A 25,247-nucleotide genomic window follows, 5' to 3' on the forward strand; every position below is an offset into this window, starting at 1 on the left:
GAAGGAGAAAGAGGAATATTTCATCTTATGACTCCCAGTTTCCCAGAGAACTTCTTTGGACTCTTATGTGCAAGACCTGGAGACTGCATTAGTTAAAAGATTCATCTGAAGCCAACGATGGATGTCAGTAATGAGCAAGTCTGTGCTTTCTCCAAGTCAGAATCCAGGGACACTTCCAACCTGAATGTTCACAGCAAAGACCCTGGAGGCAAAGAGTAGTAGAAAAAGCAGATTCAGTTGCCCTTTGCTAGTCCTCTATCATGGTTCTTACTGTAGGTCAGATAGACAGGATAGTCCAGCCCAGTAGGCATGTGGACATTTAACCCAGTAGCCTCCTATACTCCTATTTGATGGAGGAAGAGTGATGGGAGTTGCCCAATCCTACTCCATACTCTGCCTCCTAGCTTCATTCTTATAACTCATAAAGAATCCTGATCACTGATCCCCAAAAGTTATTTAGCATCTTGATTAATAACTAGTGCCTCCAGCTTAAGGAAGGGGATGTTGCTGATGGCGGTAATAATCTACACATCAGTTGACCTCACCTGCTAGATCTGGACCACATCCTTTCCTTGAGCTCTCTACTCCAAAGCCCACTCATTTATTCCCAATTCAGTCTCATATTTGTGACATTTTAAAAATCAGAATTAAAACTTCAATACACAAAATGATGATTCTCATTTACTGGAGGCAGAGAATAATAGCACTAAATTATCAACATCTGGACATAGCTGAAGCTTACACTTCTAGAGCTAGTAAGAATATGAAACTCATATGTAGATAATCCAGTGTGTGTGTTTACTTAAATTATAAATTATGTATATGTAATACTCTACCAATAATATGTGCATTATAAAAATGACACCAAAAAAGATATTTTAAAAGTTTGAGATAAAGATAAAATAATGTTACAAGAGTCAAGAAGAAGCCTCAAAGTTGAATTTTGAGTCAAGGAGTGACATGGTCAGGCATTCAATTTAGGATAACCATTTTGTTAACTATTTGTAGAGCATGGGTTCAAAGTGTAGAGAGATTGGAGACAGTAACCTAAAATGGCTTCTTGAGCAGAGGCAGGTGGACCAAGTTCTACCTGCCCTAGCAAAAATAACAAATAGCAACAGATAAAATGATTTAAAAATACAATGATAAACAATAGTAAATGATTTCAACAAGATAAAACTGGACAAATTGTAAAAAAAAAACAAAACCTCATGAGCAGTAGGAAAGGGAGACCACCAGAAGTGCCATTGTTAGCACAGGTGATGAAGATGAAAGAAAGCCTCTCATGATCCTAGAGTCTGGACAGGGATATCTGTATCCTACAAGAGAAGGTAAGTCAGTTCCCAGGTGGTCAGAAACCTACATCCTAGACCTTGAGAGTAACTTGGAGCAGCAGTGTCCAGTCTAGGCAAGATGGGATACAGATGAGCACCCCAGTCTCAAGAGCTCTGAGGTCCATAGTACTCTGACCTGAAATGCCAAAGGACTAGAAAAGCCCATGTTCTGAATCTCATGAGTAGGAATCCTAAAACCAATCACCACTATTATTGTAGACATCCTTCAGGAGGTGGGAGTCTAAAGAGGAATTTGGGTATTCTAGGTTGAGTCCAAGAAGATATGACCACACCCTATCCAAAAGCACTGGCCCTAATACAAAGCCCTGGATTGGAATTAAGGCTGCATTACCTAAGTGAACAGAAGACATTAATCACTGTAAATAACAATTTGATCTGACATTACCTAAAATCCCACTTAGAAGAGGGTAACTAAGTAATTGTTAAGTAGAGACTCAAAAGAAACCAGATTGATCAAAGGAAAGAAAAAAGGGAAGGCAAATTCTGGAGGGGAGGAAAAATTAGAAAAAGAAAAAATAGCTTAGAACAGGAAATGATAAAGCTTACCCAAATAATAGACCTCCCAAAAATTAAAATAGGACAAATAGAAATAAATACTTCATAAGAGAAGAAATATTTGAAATTTTTTTTATTAGAAAAAAATGGAAAATAGGCTAAGGGATAATTTAAGAATAAATATATGACTATATTTATAAGTGTAATATATAAATATATATCATGTATAAACATAAAAATAAATAATTTAAGAATGAATGAACTCTCTGAGAATATGGAGCAAAATAGCTGGGACCTTTTATTTCAAGAAATCATAAATGAAAACAGCCTTGATCTATTAAAACTAGAGGGCAGAAAAAAGAAACTACTAATTACTCCCTGAAAGAAACCCCCAAATAAAGAAAATTCTCATAATCTCAAGCTTCCAGGTCAGAGAGACTAGAGACAAGGAGAGCAATCTGTAAGCTATTCTAATAGTCCAAGAGATAATGAGGGTGGTGGCTATATGAGTAGAAAGGAGACAGATGAGACAAGTGTGTAAAGGCAATAATAACAAGAAGAGTCCACATTAGATATGAAATGTGGAACAGTGGGGAGTTGGAAAAAAAAATTTCAATTTCAAATTCTCTCCTTCCCCCACCCATTGAAAGGCAAGAAAACAATACGCATTATACATTTGAGTTATGCAAAACATTTCCCCATTAGCCATGTTTTGAAGAAAGCAAGAAAAATAAGATAGAAAAAAAAATCCAAAATTTTACAGATAGTTTGATATGCTTTCCCTCCTTAACCAGGAACCATAGAACTGTGACTATAAAGTGCTGAGCAGACCTGAGAGCCATATACAAAATCTTTTATTTTTAAATTAATAGTTATATTTCTTGCACCCCTATATGTTGTATTCCTACTCTATTACCTATTTTAAAGGTAATAGACAGAGGCTATTTTAAACAAAGTGGGTATGCTCATATCACAATCACTATGCCCTATATGTTCATAAGGTGTTTTTTTACACACAAAGTTATCCATCATGGATTAATTCCTATTCTGTGTATCTCATAACTAGAGATATAGACAGTGAAAATACAAAGAGAAGGATGTTTTATCTTCCATGGCAAAACATTTCATTTTTATTTTAATGCCACAAGTCTATGTTCACAATATTTCCTAAAGGATAAAACTAAGAACTCTTTGAGGTCTCATTAAAATATAATCAATCATATGATACTTTCAGACCAAAGAAAGTATGTATTTTGAATACATGTGTCACAAAACATCTCTGAGACCTAATAATAATAACACGAGGTCCTGAGATCTCATTGGTATGGGTATTTTCCCCCAATTGTTTCAGATTCCAATACTTTAGACTAGCATTGGTGAATCTTTTAGAGATCTCATGCCCAAACTGCATCTTCAAGCTGCCTGTGAGTCCCCTACATTACTCTAGAAAGTAGAGGGAGGAAGTGCTCTTATTGGTCTGCTGGACAGAGGGTCAGAGCATGCAAAAAATATGTCCCCAGGCATGGTGGAGATGGAGAATGAAGTAGCCCCTCTGGCATACCAGGGCATGCATGCCACGCCTTTGCCAACATGGCCTTACTTTTTAAAAGTTGTTTTGTGAAAAAAAATACTGCCTGTATTTTAGATGCCTATAATATCTAGTATTTGCAAAACATCATATTCATTAGCTGACATTATATTAATTAACTGTTCATTTTGTGGATGAGGAAGGATTTCCAAGGTCCACTGCAGCTCATTATAGAACCAGAGCTAATGATAAGATGTCCATAAATTTTGTCATCTAGTCATCTCAAATAAATCCAAGTTCTTTAGGAATTGTTCAGTAAAAAAGGCTTTTGGGGTTGTTTTTTTAATGGTTTTTATTACCATTAACTCAAGAAAGGCAAGCTCAAATGACCTAATTTACATTCCTACTGATTTCCTTAGCTGCCCATATGTTCTAAATTCATTAAGAAGTCATCCCAATTAATTAGTATCCGGTGAAATCATTATTTCCAAAGCCCTACACTTTCTGAGGCAATAAGGAATACTGGTCAAATATTGAATTTTCTTTTCATCTAAAATCATTTAGGCTTGTTGATATGTTGGAAAGAAGGTGACGTAGTGATGTCTTAGCTCATCCCAAAGTAAATTATGACCACTTCTACTATGTCTAATCCTGTGTTACCTTCAGCAAGCCTGTATTTCAATCTTTTCCCTTGTAATGTTTCAATTTAGAGTTTTCCTCATGGTTCCCAATTAGTAAACTTGTAAATGCACTACCTATATAAAATTTACACCTTTTAAACCAATTGAAGATAAGTCCCCACCGAGGAGACAAGACTATGCCTTGTAAGCCCCTGACGTTTGAGCAACAAATAAAGTTCAACCAGTATTTATCTCTCTAAAAGTAAAATTCGAAAAGAATCTCCTGAATAAATTATGTGTTTCCTAGCACCATGTGAGGAGAGAAAAATGCTCATTCTGATGCTGACTTCGAGAATTTGATTGAAAATTTAAGCAGGATTTCACTAGCAGTTGCTACAAAATCTGCCTTTGCCCTGTGACCTCTTAGCTTCTGTTTTCCACATTTGAGTCAGTCAATTTATTAATAAAGTAAAATAAAAATTTTAAGAAATTGATATAATTAATTAATAAGATAGGCATTTATTAATTACCTCCTGTGTTCCAGACACTGTGCCAAGTTGGAGATACAAAGAAAGCCAGACAGCTTATGGTCTAGTCGGGAAGACAACATGCAAACAAATATGTACAAACAAACTGTCTATAAGATAAATAGGAAATGATCAACAGAAGGAAGGCACTAGAACGAAGAGAGAGTAGGGAAGGCTCCCTGTAGAATGTTGCATTTTAGTTGGCGTTCGAAGGCCAGGGAAGTCAGGAGGCAGATTCAAGCATGAAGGAAAGGCCAAGAAATGCCCAAGACTGAGAGATATACAGTATATTGTTTACAGATTATTAAGGAGGCCGGTGCCTTTGGGTCAAAGAATATGTGGCAGGGGTAGGAATATAAGGAGAAAAATGTCTTTAAAGATATGAGAAGATTGAAGAATCAAAAAGGAATCCTTCAAGCTCTGTGGTCCAACCCATACCTAAACAAGAATCTCTTACAACAGAGGCACCTACCAGACACATGGCCAGCAGCCCCATAATACTTTTGAATATAACCTGAAACAGATTAAAATGTTATTGGGAAATATTTAACAAAATAAATAAAAATATAACAAAACCGAAAGTTATTGTATATATGGCTCTCTGAAGTCAGTATGAATCTGCAGGAATCCTGATGTATGGTTCATTGGCCCCCTCTTCTATCTGTGTTTGACAACATTGTTTTACAACTTACTCAACAAGTGGGCATCTAGATCTTCCCCTTTTAGAGATATCTTGAAAGTCAGTTTACTCTCCTCTAGTAAGTATGGGCCCCATGTAGGTAATGATATAAAGACTGGATATACACTCCAAAAAATTGAAAGTGGTTCTTTCTGTGGTAGCAAAGAACCAGAAATAAATAGATGTCCGTGGATTGAAGAATGAGTAAAGAAGTTGTGGTATATGAATAATTGAGCTGTATTATGTGATAAACTACAAATATGATTACTACAAGAGAAGCTAGGAAAGTAATGCAGAATGAAGCAGAGCCAAGAAAATTATACACTGACTCCAACAGTGCCAAGAGAAAGAAAAACCACCATGAAAAAAATAGAAAGTAAACATTGCAAAATTACAAAGAAAAAGCAAGACCCTGATGAAAAAACATGACGAGACACTGTCTCCTGGTCCTTGGCAAAGGTAGGAGATCCATGGGTATGGAACCATGCATATATTTTTCAGTACATTGACTGATTTTGCTTATTTTTTTCTTCATACTTTTTTCTTTAAAAAAAAAAAACATTCTTAATTGTAAGGGATCTTTAGGCCTCCTCTTCGTGACTTTACATTGAAAAGTGGTTATGTTCAGAGTCAGTGTTTTAACCTCTATTATCCTTCAGGAAAAACAGCATATTCCACTAAGTCACATTGGAGCTATGATAATTCCAACATGGTGCCTTCTTATTTTTATCTTTCTAGTTACTTTTGCTATAATGAATCAGTTGATCTGTCATTCACATACAATCAATTTAGAAATGATTCTGGTCTTAAAAGGCCCATTTCATTTTTTTGGTAATGATCACTTTTTACCTTGTCTCTTGTCTTGATTCTGTGTATTCGGAGTATTCAGGCATGAGAATTTTGAGTAGTCTGTGAAGCTTTGACCTCTTTCCTTGCTTTAAGAAGAAAGGTATTTTTCACTGTCTTCTCAGCAAATGTCAATGAATAAGTTGGTGTGATGTAGATCTTTCCAGTTTCTGGAATTTCTCTTCTTCATCTTCGGTAAGAGGTATTGACTCATAAACAAAATTGTCTTTCTGGCATACCTTTTTGTTTCGGTTTCTTGTGAGCTGCAAGGTTAAATGGCACCACGTTTTGTAAAGTGACATTTCTTATTTCCTTTGGTTGCGCAACGAAAGCAACAAAGCCAACTTCTTCATTTGGCTTTCCAAACAGAACCCATGAATTCTCCTTTCATCTTCTGGTTTTGTTTATAGTGAGAACATCAATATTTATATGGTTCAGTTCCGACACTGGTATATCAACACGTTTGTTATTAGACAAATATCTCACCTTCAAAGTCTTAACAGCTAAATCCATGTCTTTGGAAAAGCTAAAAAACCTTTCATTCTTAGCACAGCACAGAAAACTGGTTTGTATTTTTTCTCCTTTCATTGCTTGCCATGGCCAGCTTACTTGAAGAAGCTTGCCACACTTAGGGTTCTGGTTCCTGAACAACAGACGACTGCTGTTACCTGGACTATCCAGATTAGTATGGCATTGATCACTGTGGTATCACCTTCAGGGACCCAGGACTCCCACCTATGCCACAATGAAGCAGGTACCTGTTTTCCTGTGGCTTCCCCAGCATTTGTTGTTTTATCTTTTTTTAAGCAACTTTGCCAAGCTGATGGGATAGAAGGTCCTCACTTAAATTTTTCTCATGAGTAGTGATTTTGAGCATCTTTTGAATTCAATTTTATTTTTACCTCTAAGTTCTCTACCTGCCACCTCCCTCCACACTGAAAAAGCCAGACAAACTAATCATGTTACAAACACTTTTTGTCAAGCAGACCTAATTCCTTCATTAGCCATATCACACATACATACATACATATATGTGTATATACATATACATACGGCTCAACATTCATTCTGAGTCCAGGACTTCTCTGCTTGGAGGTAGTTAGTATGTTCCATCATGAGTCTATGGAAATTACAATTTGTCAATGTGTTCATCCCAAATGTTTCAAAGTTGTTTCTCTTTACATTGTTATTATATTAATTGCTCAAATCACTTTGTATCAGTTCCTACAAAACCCTTTCATGTTTTTCTGAAAGCGTCTTCTTCATTATTCCTTCCATTAAAATAGCATTCCGCATATACATATACCATAACTTGTTTAGCTATTCCCCAAATGACAGTAGCCCCCTCACTTTCCAATTCTTCACCACCACAAAAAAAAAGCTGTTAGAAATATTTTTGTACATATGGGTCATTTTCCTCTTTTTTTAGATCTCTTTGGAGGATAGAATTAGTGACAGTATTACTGGATCCAATATATACAATTTAATAGATTTTTTTTGCATAGTCTCAAACTACTTTCCAATATGACTGGACCAATTCATCACTCCACCAATAATGCATTAATATGCCTGTTTCTCCCTAGCCCCTCCCCATGTTTTTAGTCAACTTTTTCAACTGGTGAATGTCAGATAGTATTCTCCAAAGTTGTTTAAATTTTCAATTCTCTAAGTAAGAATAAAGATTTTTTTCAGAAATCTATTGATAGTTTGGATTTCATCCTCTGAAAACTATCCATCCATATCCTTTTCCATTTATCCAAAAGCAAAGAGCTTTTATTCTTGTAAGTCTGACTCAGTTTCCTATATATCTTAGAAATGAAATCTTTATCAGAGAAACTTATGAAGTCCCCTTCAAATTCCTGTTTCCAATTTTAGCTGCATTAGGTTTATTTTGCAAGCCCTATTTTAATTTTATGTAATCAGTATTATCCTTGTTACCTTCTATGAGCCTCTGCATCTCTTGTTTGGTCATAAATTCTTCCCCTCACCATAGATCTGACAGCTAATCTTTTCCATGATTCTGATTTAGAATCTTTTTTTTAATATTACTTTAAAAAAACCCTTACCTTCCATCTTGGAATCAATATGATTCCAAGACAAGAGTGGTGAGGACTAGGCAATGGGGGTTAAGGGACTTGCCCAGGGTCACACAGCTGGGAAGTGTCTGAGGCCAGATTTGAACCTAGGACCTCCCATCTCTAGGCCTGGCTCTCAATCCACTGAGCTACCCAGCTCCCCCTTTAATATGACTTTTGATAGCTTGAATTTCTTCCAAAGAAAACTGCCTTGAACAACTATAATTCTATCTCTCCAGTTTCTACCTATTAGTTCTAATTGTGCCCTCTAGAGAAACACATAACAATTTTACTTGTTCCACATGGTAGCTGTTGATACATTTGAAGATAGTTCTCCTATCTCCCCACATTATCTCTCTCCATCAAATATCTACCCAAGTGACTTCAGTCATTCTTCATATATGATTTCAAGACTTCTCACCATGTTGATCACTTTTCTTTGCACACACTAGTTTGTCAATGTGTCTCAAAGTGTGACAAATGGTCACAATACTCCAGCAGTGTTCTGACCCAGAATTCAGTGAGACCATTATATTCCTTGAACTGAACATCCATCCAGGGCATGGTTACAGAGATGAAATACCCTGTGGGAGGAATAATGAGAGGGAATTTCACTGTTTTTCACAGTCATATTACATTGTTGGCTCATATTGAAGTGGCGCACTGAAATTCACCACAGTTGCCATTTTCCCAGACAAGCCACTTAATTTCTCTCTGTCTCACTTTTCCCATCTTCAAAATGAGATTGCTCTAAATATGTTTAAGACCTAGATTCATATTAATTTCATTTCTAGAATATAATTATGTTTTATGGTTACAAGGTAAATTATATTGAGATTTTCACAATAGTGATGTGAGCTGGGGAGTACAGATGTTAGTGTCCCAGGATACAGATGTAGAATTAGTTATTTTGCAGTTGTATAGTTAGAAAGTGTCCGAGGTGGCTAGTGGACACCAGGTCTTACCATTTGCCATACTTTTTTACCACTTTGGTGTCTCCCTTTCCCCAAACTCTTGCCTATGGCTCCAGGAAGCTATAGTATACACAGTGGCACCTCAGTAAAAACTATCTCAGCAGACAGGCTAAACCAGATTGAGGGTAACTGGCAAGCCTCAAACCTGGCAGGGAGTTAGGAGGATACCTACTTCAAGCCTATGTAGACATCCCCCACCAATGGAAAGGTCAGGCTAGAACAAGAGCTGTGAAGGCAGCTGAAGCAGGTGCTATGGAAAACCCAGAGCTCAGCCACACATTGAAGATGCCAAGGTTATCCACTACATCCTGGGCCATCACCGATTGTCCTGACTTGTCTTTCCTCTGGACTTTGATGAAGAGAGACTTCTGGAACTTCTGGGGGAGAGAATGAGGCGGATGACTTTGTACAACTCTGCCCCACTTTAATCCAATCCATATACAAGTCAAGGTCACCAACCATGAGGTCGTAGATCCTCTTCAAAAACAAAAGAACCACCAACAATACCATATTTCTTTATGAAAGAGAGTAATGTGAGAAAAATTCTGGAATGGTAGATTGAAACCACATTGGGGAGGACCTTAAATGACAGAATTGGTCATTTATATATAAGAACTACAGGGGATTTTTCTGTGTGCTTTAATGAGATGCCCTCAAGGAGATCATATTCTAATGGGGGAGACTGTGCAAATCATGTACATACTAGATATATCCAGGATAAATTAAAAGTAATCTCAGACAGCAGGCATTAGCATTGCCATGGGGCCATTAAAAGCCTCTTGCAGATGGTATGATTTGAGCTAAAATTTCAGGGAAGTCAAGAGAGAAATTATTAAAGCTGTTAGCCCCATTTTGCATATGAGAAATGGGTGTATTAGAAATAGCACTCAAGCAATGTCATGAAGAATGAATTGGAGATGAAACAGTATATAGCAGAACTATAACTAGCAATTTTTGCACCTGGGGCAGTACAAGTCATACCTAGTTCAAAAAGATCAAAATACCCTCAAGTCGAGATACCAGCCTCAAGGTTGCTTTGTGAGGGAGATGGAATAGAGTAGGGCTAGACCAGCAAAGAACCTACCTGGGAAGCAGTTGCCTTAAAAAGAGAGAATACTGGTCATCTGGTAGCTTCCTCAATACTCAACTAAACTGTGAGCTCATCAATGTAGACGTTAGATCTCCAACAATGCAGATCACACCCCATCCCTGCCTGTCCATTCTATGCGACTCTTGCACATAGCCTCCCATAAGTTCCCCATTGACGATCTGCCCAACATACTATAGACCTTGCTCATTTTCTACTGTCATTGTGATATACCAGTGGAACACTGAGACTCTCCCCCATCTTCCCTTGTCTTCATCACATGACCAGGCTACCTTCCCTTTTTACTATTCATTGACATCAATTCTTCAGACCATTATGTTCCATGGCCATACATCACCAGTAGAATGCTGATATTTAAAAATGATGAGCCTTCATTTCCAGGAAAACATGGAGTCATTGAAAGTGCTTTGTAATCCATCTAGTGACTTTCTTCTTGTTTAATTTTGGACCCAACTCAGTGTCCATTTATACTCTGTCCCAGACATGATTAGCAAGCTCAAGATTGTCCATTCAAATTTATGTCATAATGGGGAATGGTGATTCTTTATGTATTTGGTCTTTCTTGTGAATGGACAAACCAAATTCTTGAATCATTCATCTGATCAAGGGGTTCAATGTTCCAAGATGTAAAGGAACCAGTACAATATCCTCCATAAAAAGGGCATCTGGAAGACATCACAACCTATAGGGAGTCCTTTTTAATTTGGACACAGTGTCAGAGGCTCTTCATAATGGTGATAAAGGCCTTAGACTAGCATACATCTATTTGTTTTATGCCTGAAACTTAAGATCAGAGAGCAATTAAACAAGAGTATTTCCATTTTATCCTTAAAGAAATTGTGAATGATTTTGATGGATGGATAAGAAACACTTTGTTAGAAGAGAGCCTTTAAAGCAAAGGTTTTCCTCCAATTTGGTAAATAGTCTTCATAATGAACACATAATAATCAAAATGGGATTTTATATTCTCCACATCTTTGAACAATAATAGCATGATGGTAAAGCCATGGTCCAGTATAGAATGCTAATTACTCCAGCCAGCCAATCTCCTACTAATGCTTTCATCAAGGATGCCCAACAGTTTTGGTCCATTGTCAGGACCACACTTCAAGAAGAAGTAGCCAGAATTTCCACTTAGCTAGCATATATTTTGAGAATTCAAAACCACCTCTATTCCACAATGAGGAATCAGAGCAGAGTCTTTTTAGAGGTATCTTCCTATTTTAACTAATTCTTCTTACAGACTACATTATTCAATACGCTTTTATTAAGAATCTTATGTAGGGGCAGCTAGTGGCTCAGTGACTGGAGAGCCAGCTGTTGAGAGAGGAGGTCTTAGGTTCAAATCTGGCCTCAGACACTTCCTAGTGTGTAACCCTGGGCAAGTCACTTAACCCCAATTGCCAATTCCTTATTGCTCTTCTGTCTTGGAACCAATACCTAGTATCAATTCTAAGATAGAAGGTAAAGATTAAGAAAAATAACCTACTATGCTATGTGCCAAGAACTATGCAAGGCAAAAAATGAAATAGCCCTTCCATTAATGACAAAATAAATACAAGATAGGGATAGAGGACACTATCATCTAGGATATCCATAAAAGCTTTGTATAGATGGTAGTGCTTGGTTTGAGTAATGAAAGAAGAGAGATTCTGTGAAGCAGAGGTGAGGAGAAAGAATACATTCCAGGTGGAGGAGAAAGCCAATTCGAAGGCATGGATAGAGAAGATAAAGTGCTCTTTGTGAGGAATATAGACACTATCATTTGACTGGACCATAGAATTTAGGAAAGGTAATAATACATAATGAATATGAAAAGAGAATGTGGCAAGTTATGAAGGACTTTGAAATCCAAGGAGCCATTGGACTCACTATTGAGTAGGAGGAAGGATATAGTCAGATTTTCCATTGAGGAAAATCACTTAGGCATCAGGGTGGAGAATGAATTGGAAATAATGACATGAGCCAGGAGACCAATCAGGGGACTCTTATAATAGTGCAGGTAAGAGGTCATGGTGGTGAATAAAGAGAAGCAGTTATATGCACGAGATATTATGGATATAGAAATAATAAGATTTGACAACTGACCAGACATGGAAGGTGAAGGAGAATGAGGAATTGAAATTAGGAAACTTGGAGCCTGGAAGAATCCTCAACAGAAATAGGAAAGCTTGGAAGGGAGATTTTGGACGGATAGATATCAAGGTCCCTGTTTTCAAACATTTTGAGTTTGAGCTATTATGAGAGACTGGAACTCAGGAAAGAAACTGAGGGTGGGCATATAAATCTGGGAGTTGTCTGCATAGAAATAATTAAACCTATAAGGATAGATGACATCACCAGAAAAGAAAGTGTAGGAAGAAATGGGGAATTGGTCCAAGGACAGAGCCATGGGGAACATCCACAAATAGGGGCATGATATGGATGATAAACCAAGAAGAGACCAAAAAGGAGTTATGCAACAGGTTAGAGAAGAAGCAGAAGAGAATGAAAATCCAGAGAGGAACAAGAATCTAGGAGAAAGAAGGTGGGCAGTAGTGTCAAATGCACCAGAGAGATCAAGGAGGTTGAAGACTCAGAAAAGACAACCAGAGTTAGCAATGATGAGATTTGGGGATAGAGAAGTTTCAGTTGCGTGGTGAGGCTGGAAACTAGCTTGCAAAGGGCTAAGAAGTGAATAAGGAGACAAAGTGGAGGCAAGGTATATAAAAAGCTTTTGATAGGGGTTTGGCTGAGAAAGGATACAAAAGTTAGGAAAATTGCTTGAAGGAATAGGAACATCTCTTGAATATTACTTTAAAGGTGGAGGAAACTCAGTGTGTTTGAAGAAGCAGAGACTAAATTGGTAGACAAGGAAAGACTGACTATTAAATAGAGAGTAACAGATAATAACTCCTGTTGTTTCTTCTATTTAAGTACTACAAATGTTCCTATTGCCCTTTGAATCCAGCACACCTGGAGCAAAGTTCAATTTGGCTGTCCAAATTACAACTCTGGAAAGAAAGCAGAAAGACCAGCAATGAGGTTATCCCAGTGACCACACCAAAAAGAGAGGAAGTTTTCAATTAGGGTGGTTACACTGGGACCAAAAGGGAGAGAACAGAGGTTGCATTCCTTGGCTCTACATTTCCTTTCAGTTGTGAATCTATGATCCTAGGATCTCTTATCCTATGACTTGGGGGTGTATGAGGTAGAGGGCTGCTCCTCCACCTTTGGGTATTCACTTTTCACCCAACTCTCACCTGTGGCCCCAAGAAACTGTAGCATGAACAACAGCCACACTCTGGCAAAACTGTCTCTGCAGGGGGACCTGGATGAGGGTAATCAACAGGGTTCAAACTCAACAGCACATGAAGACTGCCCCCCCAAGTGGAATGGGCAGATGAGAACAATTTGTTCCAAAGTCCAAGAAGGCAGATAAAGCAGATGCTGTAGAGAATGCTTGGAGCTTGGTCAGACAAAACTGATGCCAAGACGATCCACTGTATCCTGGGCCATCACCAATTGTCCTGATTTGTCTTGCCAGTAAGGCTGACAACTTCAAGAAACTCTGCTTCACTTAGATCTAATTTACACACCAGACAAAAGGCATCACCCATACCATTTTACTTCTTCATTATCTTACTATTCTGCTATTCTACTACTCCACTATTTTATTATTTTACTCTTTTTACCTCCCTTGAAGACGTATGGCAACAGGGCAAGTGACAAAGTAGCAGGTGAGGATACACTGGGAGTTATAATCCTGCACACAAGAGGCCAGGGCATAGGATTATCTTCTCATTGGACTGAAGCAGCATGGGGATTTGGAAGCCCCCTGGGAATCTTAGTAGCCTTTTAAAGAGCTGCACTGCTCACCTCCTGTCACAAAGAAGGGGCTAGAAAAGGTGCCCCCAAAATTGCCTGCTTCACCTAACCTGCTTACCTCAGCAGGCAAAAGAATGTACAAAAACTTTTGCAAGGATGATTCCACTCACCATTGGTACATAGAATGTGTACACTCTTGTGGACAACATGAAGTCCAGTAGACCTGAAAGCAGAATAGTTCTTGTTGCAAGAAAGCTCAGCAGATAATGCATCCAAAAAGCAGCCCTAAGTAAAACAAGGCTAGCAAATGAAGACCAGCTTGCCAAAGTCAGAGTTGGATATATGTTATTCTGGAGTAATCGCTGTGATTTGATGAGGAACGCTGTGCAGCTGGCATAGGTCTTTCAATCAATTCTAATCTATTCAACAAGCTCGTATGCTTCCCAAAAGGAATAAATGACAAGCTCATGGCAATGTGATTGCCTCTTGAAGGAAAAGTGCCATACCACCATCATTAGTGTGTGTGCTCCATCTTCCTGATCTTCAGTAACTTTGCAAGAGAGAGTGTGGTTGATGACTTTGTGCAACTCACCCTCACTTAAATCCAAATCACATGCAAGTCAAGATATCATCCCATGATGGCATTGGTCCTTTTTGAAAACGAAGGATGAACAACAACCATCTCAATGATGAACCTGGATAAGGTCAAAGAAAAATTTTATGATGATCTGGAGACCCTCATTATTAATGTTCCAAAAGCTTATAATTCTGAATGACTTTAACACCAGAGTAGGCACAGACTATAAGACATGGTGGGGAGCCCTTGGGAGGAATGGAGTCAGAAACAGTAATAGCAATAGTCACTTACTATTGATGACTTGTGTGTCTCATGACCTTCTCATCACTAACACTGTCTTTCATTTGCAGTTGTTATTCATTCATTTCAGTCATGTCCAACTCTTTGTGACCCCATTTGGGGTTTTTCTGGCAAAAATACTAGCATGGTTTACCATTTCCTTCTCCAGCTCATTTTACAGATAAGGATATTTAAATTTCATGGATGTATCTGTGGAGCAAACATTGACATTTAATAGACTATGTCATCATAAGAAAACAGACAAGCTATGTGTGGCACAATGCTGGACTGATCATTGACTTATCCTCTCTGAGTTAAACATTTGAATTCATTAAAAGCATCAGCTCCAAGGCAAGGTGACTACTCAAAGACTTAACATTAACAGATTAGAACACTTCTCCATGCATGAATGGTTTGTTGCTGACTTGGAGAGAAAGCTGAACCAACACACATTTGGCAACAATGGAGCAGAGAAAGAGTGGGCCACTTTCAGAGATTTAGTGTACAGCACCATGTTTACTTGTCTGTCCCAGAACACTTGCACACATTAGAACTGGTCTGATGAAAATAGGGAAACTCAGAAGCTACTAAATTAAAAATGAGAACTCCACAAGATTTACCAGAAGAATAGTTCATCTGCCTCCAAGAAGGTATCATTTGACTCCATCAAAAGTAAAGTGTGAGGGGGCAGCTGGGTAGTTCAGTGGATTGAGACCTAGAGATGGGAGGTCCTAGGTTCAAATCTGGCCTCAGATACTTCTCAGCTGTGTGACCCTGGGAAAGTCACTTAACTCCCATTGCCTAGTCCTTACCACTCTTCTGCCTTGGAACCAATACAAAATATTGATTCCAAGACGGAAGGTAAAGGGAAAAAAAAAAGTAAAGTGTGAGCAAAATTTAGAGAAATATAGAATTCTTAGCTCAGGCAGATGAAATTCAGTTTATGTTTATAATAATAATCTAAGGTGCTTCTACAGTGCCCTAAAGGCTTTTAATGGGCCAAAGATCCTTGATGCATTATGCAGCAATGGTGGAGCCATATTTATTGGTGATAAGAATGTGATCCTAGAGAGATGGGCTAAACATTTCCATGGTGTTCTCAACAGACCATCATTAGCCAATGCTGAAGTCCCTGATCATATACATCAGTTTGAAGTCAGTCCTTTTCCAGCTGAACTTCCAACTGAAGAAAAGGTTTTGAATGCCACTAGACTCCTTTTATATGGCAAAGCATCTGGTGCTAATCCCATTGCAGCAGAGATTTACAAGGCAGGAGATGCACTGTTCATATAAAAGCTGATTGAAATCTGGGATATAATGGCAAGAAGGGAGGTTAGGCCCCAGGAGATTAAGGATGTCTTTATTGTCTCTATAAAGGAAAATGAAATAGGTTATCACAGGGAAGTCTCTCTCATAGTCATTGCTGGCAAGATTCTTTCTAGTCTTCCTTAAATCCTTCACTTGGAAAATGAATATCTACCTGAAAGCCAGTGTGGATTCAGAAAGGGCCAAAGCACAGTTGATATGGTGTTTGCCGCACGTCAACTCCAAGAGAAATGCCAGGGGGCAGGATAGGTCTGTATACAACATTCCTTGACCCAACCAAGATGAGGACTTGTGGAAAATCATGGCAAAATGTGGTTGCCCAGAGAAATTCATCATTATTGTACATCAGTTTCATGACAGCATGCTTGCCTAGCTTCTGGATAGTGGATGATGCTTTCTTGTTTTCCCAGGCTGTGTGCTTGTTCTCATGCCTTTTAGCAAAGTATTTTCAGAGACGTTGTCAGCTGCCTTCAATGAGGATGAAAGTGACATCAAGGTCAGTTTGGCACTGATGGCAAATTATTTAATTTTGAAAAGGCCACAAGCCATGACTAAAATGGAGAGACATAGTGCTCAACTTTTTGTTTGCAGATGATTGCACCCTCAAAAGATAAGTGCCACACACAAATTTAGAGGCATTGCCACTTCAAATGTTCATAGGATCTATTTGTGCCCAACCTGTGGTAGAGCGTCCTACCTCAGATTGGTCTGATCAGCCACAGTGGGACACACTGTACATTGATCTTGACACAATAATGTCCTTTGGGTCCTCTTTAATTACAAAGGACAATGGCTGAATGACCAAATCATATGATTCTAATACATATTACAGAAACAGAACTAATAGGACTTATTATTTGGTTACATTAAGGAGCCAACAAAAGAGACAAAGAAGGAACAAGTGAAAAGATAGGAAGAATACCAGGCTAAATAACTTATTTGCCCTTGGTCATACTCCCAAAAGGTGGCAGGGACTAAGACTTGAACTGGGGACTTCAGACTCCATTGTCCTTTTCACAAATCACTACCGCTCCCTTGGAATGCTATTAGTCCAACACTTAACGCTGTGCCTGCCATATAGGAGGGTACTTAAATAAAGGTTTATGGACTGACTACCAATAGGCTTAAAATGTTGTTGGAGCATGTGTCTTCACATGTATGCTGCCGGTAAACCAGATTTCCCATATCTTCTTTCCTGCCAGAGGATAAGAAACTTCCATGAAGGAAACTCATTTTACAACACAGAGCAGCACCTTCTCTTCAATTTATAGTCTTAGAGATTGGGGCACTTAAAGCACCTAGATCATGGATCTAGAACAAAGGGAGGATACATCAGAGACCTTGTAGCCCAGTCTCTTTATCTTACAGTTTTTAAAAAAGCCAACTGAGGCCACTGCAGTAAAAGGATATGCCTTGGGTCACACAGCCTGAATGTGTCAGAGGTCTCTGATTTAGAGGCTTACTCTTCATGTTTGACACCAAGCTGCTTCTCATCCTCTATCTTTCTCCTATCCTTAATCATTTTTAAACCTGTGTACTGGATTATCACTGTTGAAGTTCACTTTGGGGCCCATTGTTCCACTCTAGTAAGATAATTTTCAAGCCAGATTCTATGATCCAATAGACTCAGTCATCTCTCCCAGTTTTGTTCCATCTTCAGGACTGATAAACAATTACGCATTTCTTAAATGCATCATCAGAATACTGGAAAAGAGATCTGAAGGCTGAATCATTTTGCTCTCTAGCCCCAGGAAATGGAAGCCTCTAAACTTATCTCTCTGGGAGATGTCAGTCTGATAAATAGCAGCCTCTTCTGGAGAGAACCACATTTCAGACCTTGTGTGCAACTTTATATTGGGTGAGCTTCTTCATGTGCCACGTGCCTTATTCAATATTTTCATCTTGCTTCCCTAATCCCTGGGATTCAAAACAGATCTGCCAAAAAACTCTTCCCCTGCTACCTCTCATCATACTTGCATCCCTATTTAGCTCAGCCCCATCCATCCCCAGCCTCCACAATTCTCTTGCCTGATCCCCCCATTATGTTTCCTCCTACTTGGCTGTGTGGCATTTAAAAGAGTTAGGTGTCATAAACTGTAGTGAGTAAAATAGTGGAAGACCTAAATTGTAGTAGATAAAAGAGTGGATGAGTAAGTTGTGACCGCAGAAAATATGTTTTCACTACAGTGTCTTGTTTTAAAATCAAATATAAGGTGGTTGCCAGGGAAATATTCCCAATTATGAACATACCCAAGTCAACTGGGTTTTATAGAGAATTTAATTAATAATACAATGAGGAATCTATGAGAGAGAGAGAGAGAGAGAGAGAGAGAGAGAGAGAGAGAGAGAGAGAGAGAGAGAGAGAGAGAGAGAGAGAGAGAAAATAAATGAGAAAAGAATAGACCGGCCCAGGCAGCCCTGGCCAACCCAGCCCTAAGCCCTAAAAGAAAAGATCAGTCAGTCCTTAATCACTCACCATAAGATCTGTTCAAGCGAGGATTCAGGGGGACAGAGTCTCCCCAGAGGGAGTTCCAGCCAGAGTCAGCCTCCCTTGAGAGACCTCTTTAGAGATTGTCCTTCTGTCAACAACCACCTTAGAGACTGTTTCTCAAGAGACTGATCCTCCTTAGAGCACTCTCCTTCTAACAGCTTCCTTAGAGACTGTTTTAGAGCCTCTATCTCTCTTCAACAGCCTGTCCTTTTCTTATATAGGAGATTTTCTCCTATGTCACCTCCCCTAAGTTCTTCCATCTACCAATCACAGTAGATGTTTTCCAAAGGACAGCCCATTCTGAATTCACACCTGAGTAGACTAATCCTTTTAGTAATCCACACCTGAGTAGGCTAGAATCTCTGAATAAGTTTTTTCCTCTTTGCTCCTTGTAAGTTCACAAGTTGCCTGACCTTTATAGGTACTTAGCACCCGTTTGTATTAATTCTAAAAATAGGCATGGCTTAAGTATGGGTGTAAGTATTTTTCATTTTTCAGCAAGGAGTTTTCTCCCCTAAAGCAGGCTTAAGTACGGGTGGAGTAGAGTTCTTCACATTTTTGATCTAAGTAGAGTTCTCACTGTCCAAATGGGGAATGTTCCCAATAGGGGATTGTCCCAATGGAGAATTCCCCAATGGGGAATTTTTTAACATTCACAAGTCTGAGAAATTTCAAGATTCACAATACCCCCTGATGATCATTGGGAGACTAGTCTCCCCATTGATCATTTAACATAATCATCTTGTAGTTCTAAATGCACTTCTAACTATAGATATACACAATATTCAATTTTCTAAGAGAAATTAGAATAGTGAGGGAGGAAATAGAAAAGAAAAGAAAGCAAAACCAATGTTTTGCTAAGCGCCTTGACAAAAAGCCAAATTAGGGGCAGTCCCTTTTGGCATAAATGTGTACAATTACAAAAAATATTCAATCAAAAGTTCAGTTCAATCAATCATATCCAAAGTTCATTCTTGATCTTCTTGATGTAGTGTGGATTTTCCAGTATCTTTCTGCAACAATTCATTCTCTGGATTTAGGAGTTTCAAGCTTCTTTCTTGAAGATATTTTCTCAAACAAAAATCAAGATCTTGGATTTTCATGTAAAAATACAATCTCAAGCAAAAAATCAAAATTCTTAGATTTTGAATTAAGATACAGTCAGAAGAATCTCTCTCTGGAGAAGGATGGCTGGCTGAACTGGTGTCTATATCCTTGCTTAGACAGATCTTGTGATGAGTGATAAAAGACTGACTGATCTCTCTCTCTTAAGACTCAGGTCTAGGCCATGTTGGCTTAAGGCCCTTCAAACTTATTCCTTTCTTACTCTCTCTCTCTTTCTTTGATTCCTCATTGTATAATTAATTAAATTCTCTGTAAAACCCAGTTGACTTGGGTATATTCATAATTGGGAATATTTTTCCTGGTGACCACCTTAAATATTTGATTTTAAAACAAGACACTGTGGTGAAAACATATTTCCTGTGGTCACAACTTACTCATCCACTCTTTACCACAATTTATATCTTCCACTATTTTACTCACTACAGTTTACAACCTCAACCATTTTAACTCTTACAGTTTATGGCATCCACTCTTTTAAATGCCACAGTTTGCTTGATAATATTGTGATGTATTGCCATCTACCAGTTGTGACCCCCATCCTTCTACTCTGCAAGAACATAGTAACAATGGAGGGTCCTTACACCTTATCCTGGTTTGCTATGGGAAACAACCCTAGATAAATGGGCCTACCCCCACCCACACAATCTGAGAGAGGGGACCTCCGGGGTCATCTAGTTCAACAAGTACCAGAACCAGGATCTCCTCTACAACACTGATAAAACAACCAAGCAGAATGGAAAGAGAATTGGATTCCAGATCTCCACTCTGTCATTTATCTCCTCTCAAACTCAGTTTCTTCATTTGTAAAATGAAGTCATGTGTGGACCAGATGACCTCTAAGACCCCATCCAGCTAACAATCTGTGATCCTATAATCTTCAATCAGGAGACATTCAGTCTGTCCTTGAAACCACCAAGGAGCTATTCTCAAAGATTTTGTTGTTGTTTTGGTTATTGTTATTATTGTTCTGTTGTTTTAGTTGTATCTGACTCCTTGTAACCCCATGGGGGGTTTTCTTGGAAAAGATAATGGAGTGGTTTGCCATTTCTTTCTCCAGCTCATTTTATAGATGAGAAAACTGAAGCAAATGGGTGAAGTGACTTGCCCAGGGTCACCCAGCTAGTATCTGAGGTCAAATGAATTTGAACTCAGGTCTTCCTGACTTCCTTCTTTAAATGCAAAGCTCAGAATTTAGCACAATATACTGGGGAAAGTCTGACCAGAGCAGAAAATGGCAGGAATTATTTTCTTGGAACACTACAATTCTGATGCAACCTAAAATCAGTTAGCATTCTGCCAGTTGCTTTCCTTGCATTACTGCTGCTATTGCCTTTCCAATTGTATTTCACATTTCTCTCTCCATTCAAGTCAAACTAGATTGCTAACTGTTCCTAACCTTGGCATCTCCTCTCTTGTCTCTGCCTTTGCACAGACTGTCCCACGTGCCTCAAATGCACTCCCCCCTCTCCTCATTTCCACATCCCAGAATCCTCCTCTCACTTCACAGAGCAGTTCAGACACCATTTTCTTCCTTTGTCATTCCACATTCCAGTCAGGCTGGTTTAATTGCCGTTTGGAGAGTCTGTCATTTTTGCACAAGGGACAGTTTCTCAACCCCTAGAACGCTCTCCCTCCTCACCTCTCCCCCTTGTAGAATCTCATCTCCTTTCAAGGCTCAGCTCAAGCATCACCTTCTTTTCCAAACCCTCCAGTCCCTGGCACCAGACCCTAGAAATTAGTTTGTATTTACCTGCTATTTGTTTTGCATTTACTTATCTATACTAGGTTCCTGTGGTTCCCCCCCCCCACCCCCCCCCCCAACAGAATGTAAACTTCTGGACCCAAAGACTAACTCGCTTTTCTTTTGGAATTCTGAGAGCCCAACACAGTGCTTGGCCCATAGAAGAAGCTTATTGAATGAATAGAACTTCTTTTCATAGGCATTCACTGACTCATCTCTGGTTTTCCTGGTCTGAACCCTCTCCCTGGCCTTGTCACACACAGCCCAGCTTGTACAGCTCTCATTCATGTGCATGTATTTGCCCCAGAAGAAGTAGAGCAGCTCATCCTGTCTGTGCATCTACAGCTCCTAGCACAGCACCATGGGAGGTTCAGAGAGCCTCCAATGGTTTTTTTCCACAACAACTTTTCCAATGTTACACAGCTAACAAGTTTAGGAAGAGGGAGTCAAACCTATGTCTTCCTTGAGGAAGCCCATTGTTCTTCCCATTATATCTCAATACCCCGTCTTGGGAGCTTAATACTGGCTTTAAAAAATTATCTGTTGATCGTATAATCAATGAATATCCCTAAGACTTGTTCGTTCACATGAGCTGCTATCTAGTCATGCCGCCATATCTAATCACAAATCTAAGAGCAAGACTTTCCCATTTATTCCTAATCAGATATCAGCTTTGGAGTCCTGCCTTTTGATATGTTGGAATTTGAGTTCTTTTTTTTAAGGGTTTTTATTTTTTTAATTGAAATTTTTTATTTAATTAATTTAGAATATTTTCCCATGGTTACAAGATTCATGTTCTTTCTCTCCCCTTCTCCTAACCCCTTCCCAGAGCCCACATGTAATTCCACTGGGTTTTACATGTGTCATTGATCAAGACTTATTTCCATATTATTGATATTTGCATTAGGGTGATCATTTTGAGTCTACATCCCCAGTCATATCCCCATCAACCCATGTGATGAAGCAGTTGTTTTTCTTCTATGTTTCTACTCCCACTGTTCTTTCTCATAAGTCCCTCAGAATTGTCCTGGATCTTTGCATTGTTGCTTGTAGAGAAGTCCATTACATTCAATTGTGCCACAATGTTCTCCTGATTCTGCTCCTTTCACTCTGCATCAATTCTTGGAGATCATTCCAGTTCACATGGTGGAATTCTAATTCTTTAATTCCACAAATTAATTCCTTCTTTTCCAGTGTTGTGTGTTCTATAAATCTGAGAAGCACACTATATGTGTGTGTGTATATATATTAAATCTTTACCTCCTGTCTTAGAATTAGTGCTGTGTAATGGTTTCATGGCAGAAGAGTGGTAAGGACTAAACACTGGAGAGTAAATGACTTGCCCAAGGTCACAGCTAAGAAAAGTCTGAAGTCAAATTTGAATCCAGGATCTCTTGTCTCTAGGCCTGGATTTCAATCCACTGCTGTCCCAACACCATTTACATTTTAATCCAACTCATTCAATAAATATTTATTTGGTACCTACTATATTCTGTTCCCCAACACTCTGGATGGCTTCTTGGGTTTCTATACCAAACAATGGGCATGAGATTTGGTGTTCCCTCCCACCCCGCCCAGCATCTTGTTCAAAGGCAATAGTAGTGACATAAAACCATCCCCCCCACCCATGACCTGCCCCTCTTATTGTCTTGTTCCTCCCAGAACATCCTTTTCAGGAGGATGCCTAGGACAATTATGTGTTTATTCCTCTCCAGGATGCACTCCTGACTCTCAAGAGGATTTTATCCACCAAGCCTTGGAATCCTCTTCATCCCAGAAGCTCCCTGCACCTTTGGATCTCTTCTCCTATTGGAAGTACCCATCATCCCAGTAGCCTCTGCCTCTGATGGGCTGGTTCCTGCCACTACCTCCATTTTAAATAAAATGCCTAGGTCCATCCTGGAGATGTCCAGGCTATACTCCCAACCCTCCACCATACTCCTTATATACCTCCCCACCTATTTCAAGTTCCCTTTAAGTGAGTCATAACCAATTAGAGGATCCAGGTAGGATTCCTGCAAAATAGAAGCTAGGGCTTCTCTGAGACAGGCAGAAGTGAGGAGCTTGTGTACCCCAGGCATGGAGATGGCCTATGCAAAGACCCAACAAGAGTCTAGGGCAATTGGACTGGATTTGAGTCTTGAAGACTGGAGAGAGTAGAGCCTGGAGTCAAAGAGATGTATTAGGAGGTTATTGTATAGCCAAGAGGGAAAGCAAGGGAAAGGGAACTAGCTGGTTCCCTATTCCTACCCTTTGTGCCAGGCACTGTGCCTATCCCTTTATAAATATTGCGTCATGTGGTCCTCACAATAACCCAATGAGGTAGATGCTATTATGACCTTCATTTAGAAGATGAGGAGACTAAGGCAGACAGAAGTTCAGTGACTTGCCCAGGATCCATGTCTGAATTTGAATTCAGGACTTATTGTCTCTAGGCCCTGCACTCTTAACCATGTACCACCTTGCTGCCTTCTTCAGGTAGAGAGGTGATAAAGGCCTGGACTAGTCCATAGTATAAGTAGAGAGGCTATAGATTCAAGCTCTAGAGGCAGACCCAACAAGATTTGGCAAATGATCAGATGTTCAGAGTGAGGTCAAGGGAAGAGTTGAGAATGACTCCCAGTTGTGAATCTGGGTGACTGGAAAGTGGGGTGCCCTGGACAGAATAGAGTCAGGAAGAGGGAGGATGGGAAGAGAATGTGCTCTCTTTTGGACATGCTGAGTTTGAGCTATTTGAGGTACCAATGGATATCCAGTTGAAGATGTCCAATAATAGGCAGTTTATAATGAAAGATTAGAATTCAAGAAAGAGCCTGGAGCTGGCTGTAGAGCTCTGGTGGTCATCTGCATAGAAATAATAATTGAACTCATGGGGATGGATGAACTCCCCAAGAGAAAGGGCAGAGAGAAAAGAGGGCCCAGGACAGAGCTCTGTGATCTATCCAATATTGGGGGGGGGGCAAGAATAGTGATCCAGGGGAAGAATGGGGAACCAGCTTGGAGAGGGAAGTATTATAAGAACCCAGGAAGAAGAGAATGTCTAGGAAGAGACAGTCAACAACATCCAGTGCTGGGTTCAAGTTCAATCCCCCTGGGTCAGGGCAGGAGCACTGCTGGGGCTTGAGGTCTAACCTCCTCTAGTTGAGCTAGCAACAATCACCCGTGTCATACCAGGGGCTACCACCCCTGGACCAGAGCCGGGTTGCTCAGTGCTGGTGCCAAAGGACAGGGAGTTACAACTTCTGGCTTATCCACCACATGAATGAGGTAAGGTGCAGCTCCACTGAGATGGTTCAGGCAACTCCAAGAGGTCATGTCCAGTGCAGGAAATTCTTTCAACAATCAGCCCCTAGCTGCTGGCCTAAGGCACGCCTGCTGTCCCCACTTCATAAGGCCAAGACCCAGAATGTCTGATTTAGGTTGTTTATGCCCCAGGAAACACAAAAGAGGCAGCCAGGACATATGTTCTATGTAGCTTATGCAAGCATCACTGCCTGGGTGCAGGAGGGTGCCTAGGGCTTGAGCTCCATAAAGGCCCCTCTCTGAAAGGTCCAGAGAGAGAGAGGCTCCCAGTTCCAGAGAATCTGTCTCTTTAAACCACTTGTAGCCCCTCTCTGCACACTGAGGGGGAATCATTCACATTCCCAGTTTGGGAAAATGTCTCTGGGCTCCTTGGATTGAACACAAATGCTGA

At 39.6% G+C, this 25,247-nt stretch overlaps 1 protein-coding gene across 7 annotated transcripts in view; it reads left to right on the top strand.

Annotated features, from left to right (window-relative positions):
* Positions 1 to 24,557: 24,557 nt before the first annotated feature.
* Positions 24,558 to 25,247, top strand: part of KIAA1614 (KIAA1614 ortholog) — a 62,819-nt gene continuing 62,129 nt past the window's right edge. The window contains exon 1 of one of the 7 annotated variants that reach the window (XM_056815609.1): positions 24,558 to 24,820. In XM_056815609.1, coding sequence (XP_056671587.1) covers positions 24,816 to 24,820 — 5 coding nt within the window. In that variant the 5' untranslated portion in view covers positions 24,558 to 24,815. The remainder of the gene's footprint in view (positions 24,821 to 25,247) is intronic. The other 6 variants (XM_056815608.1, XM_056815611.1, XM_056815613.1 and 3 more) reach the window with 6 other exon arrangements.

This window comes from Monodelphis domestica, chromosome 2 (assembly GCF_027887165.1).
Source record: "Monodelphis domestica isolate mMonDom1 chromosome 2, mMonDom1.pri, whole genome shotgun sequence".
Lineage (NCBI taxonomy): Eukaryota > Metazoa > Chordata > Mammalia > Didelphimorphia > Didelphidae > Monodelphis > Monodelphis domestica.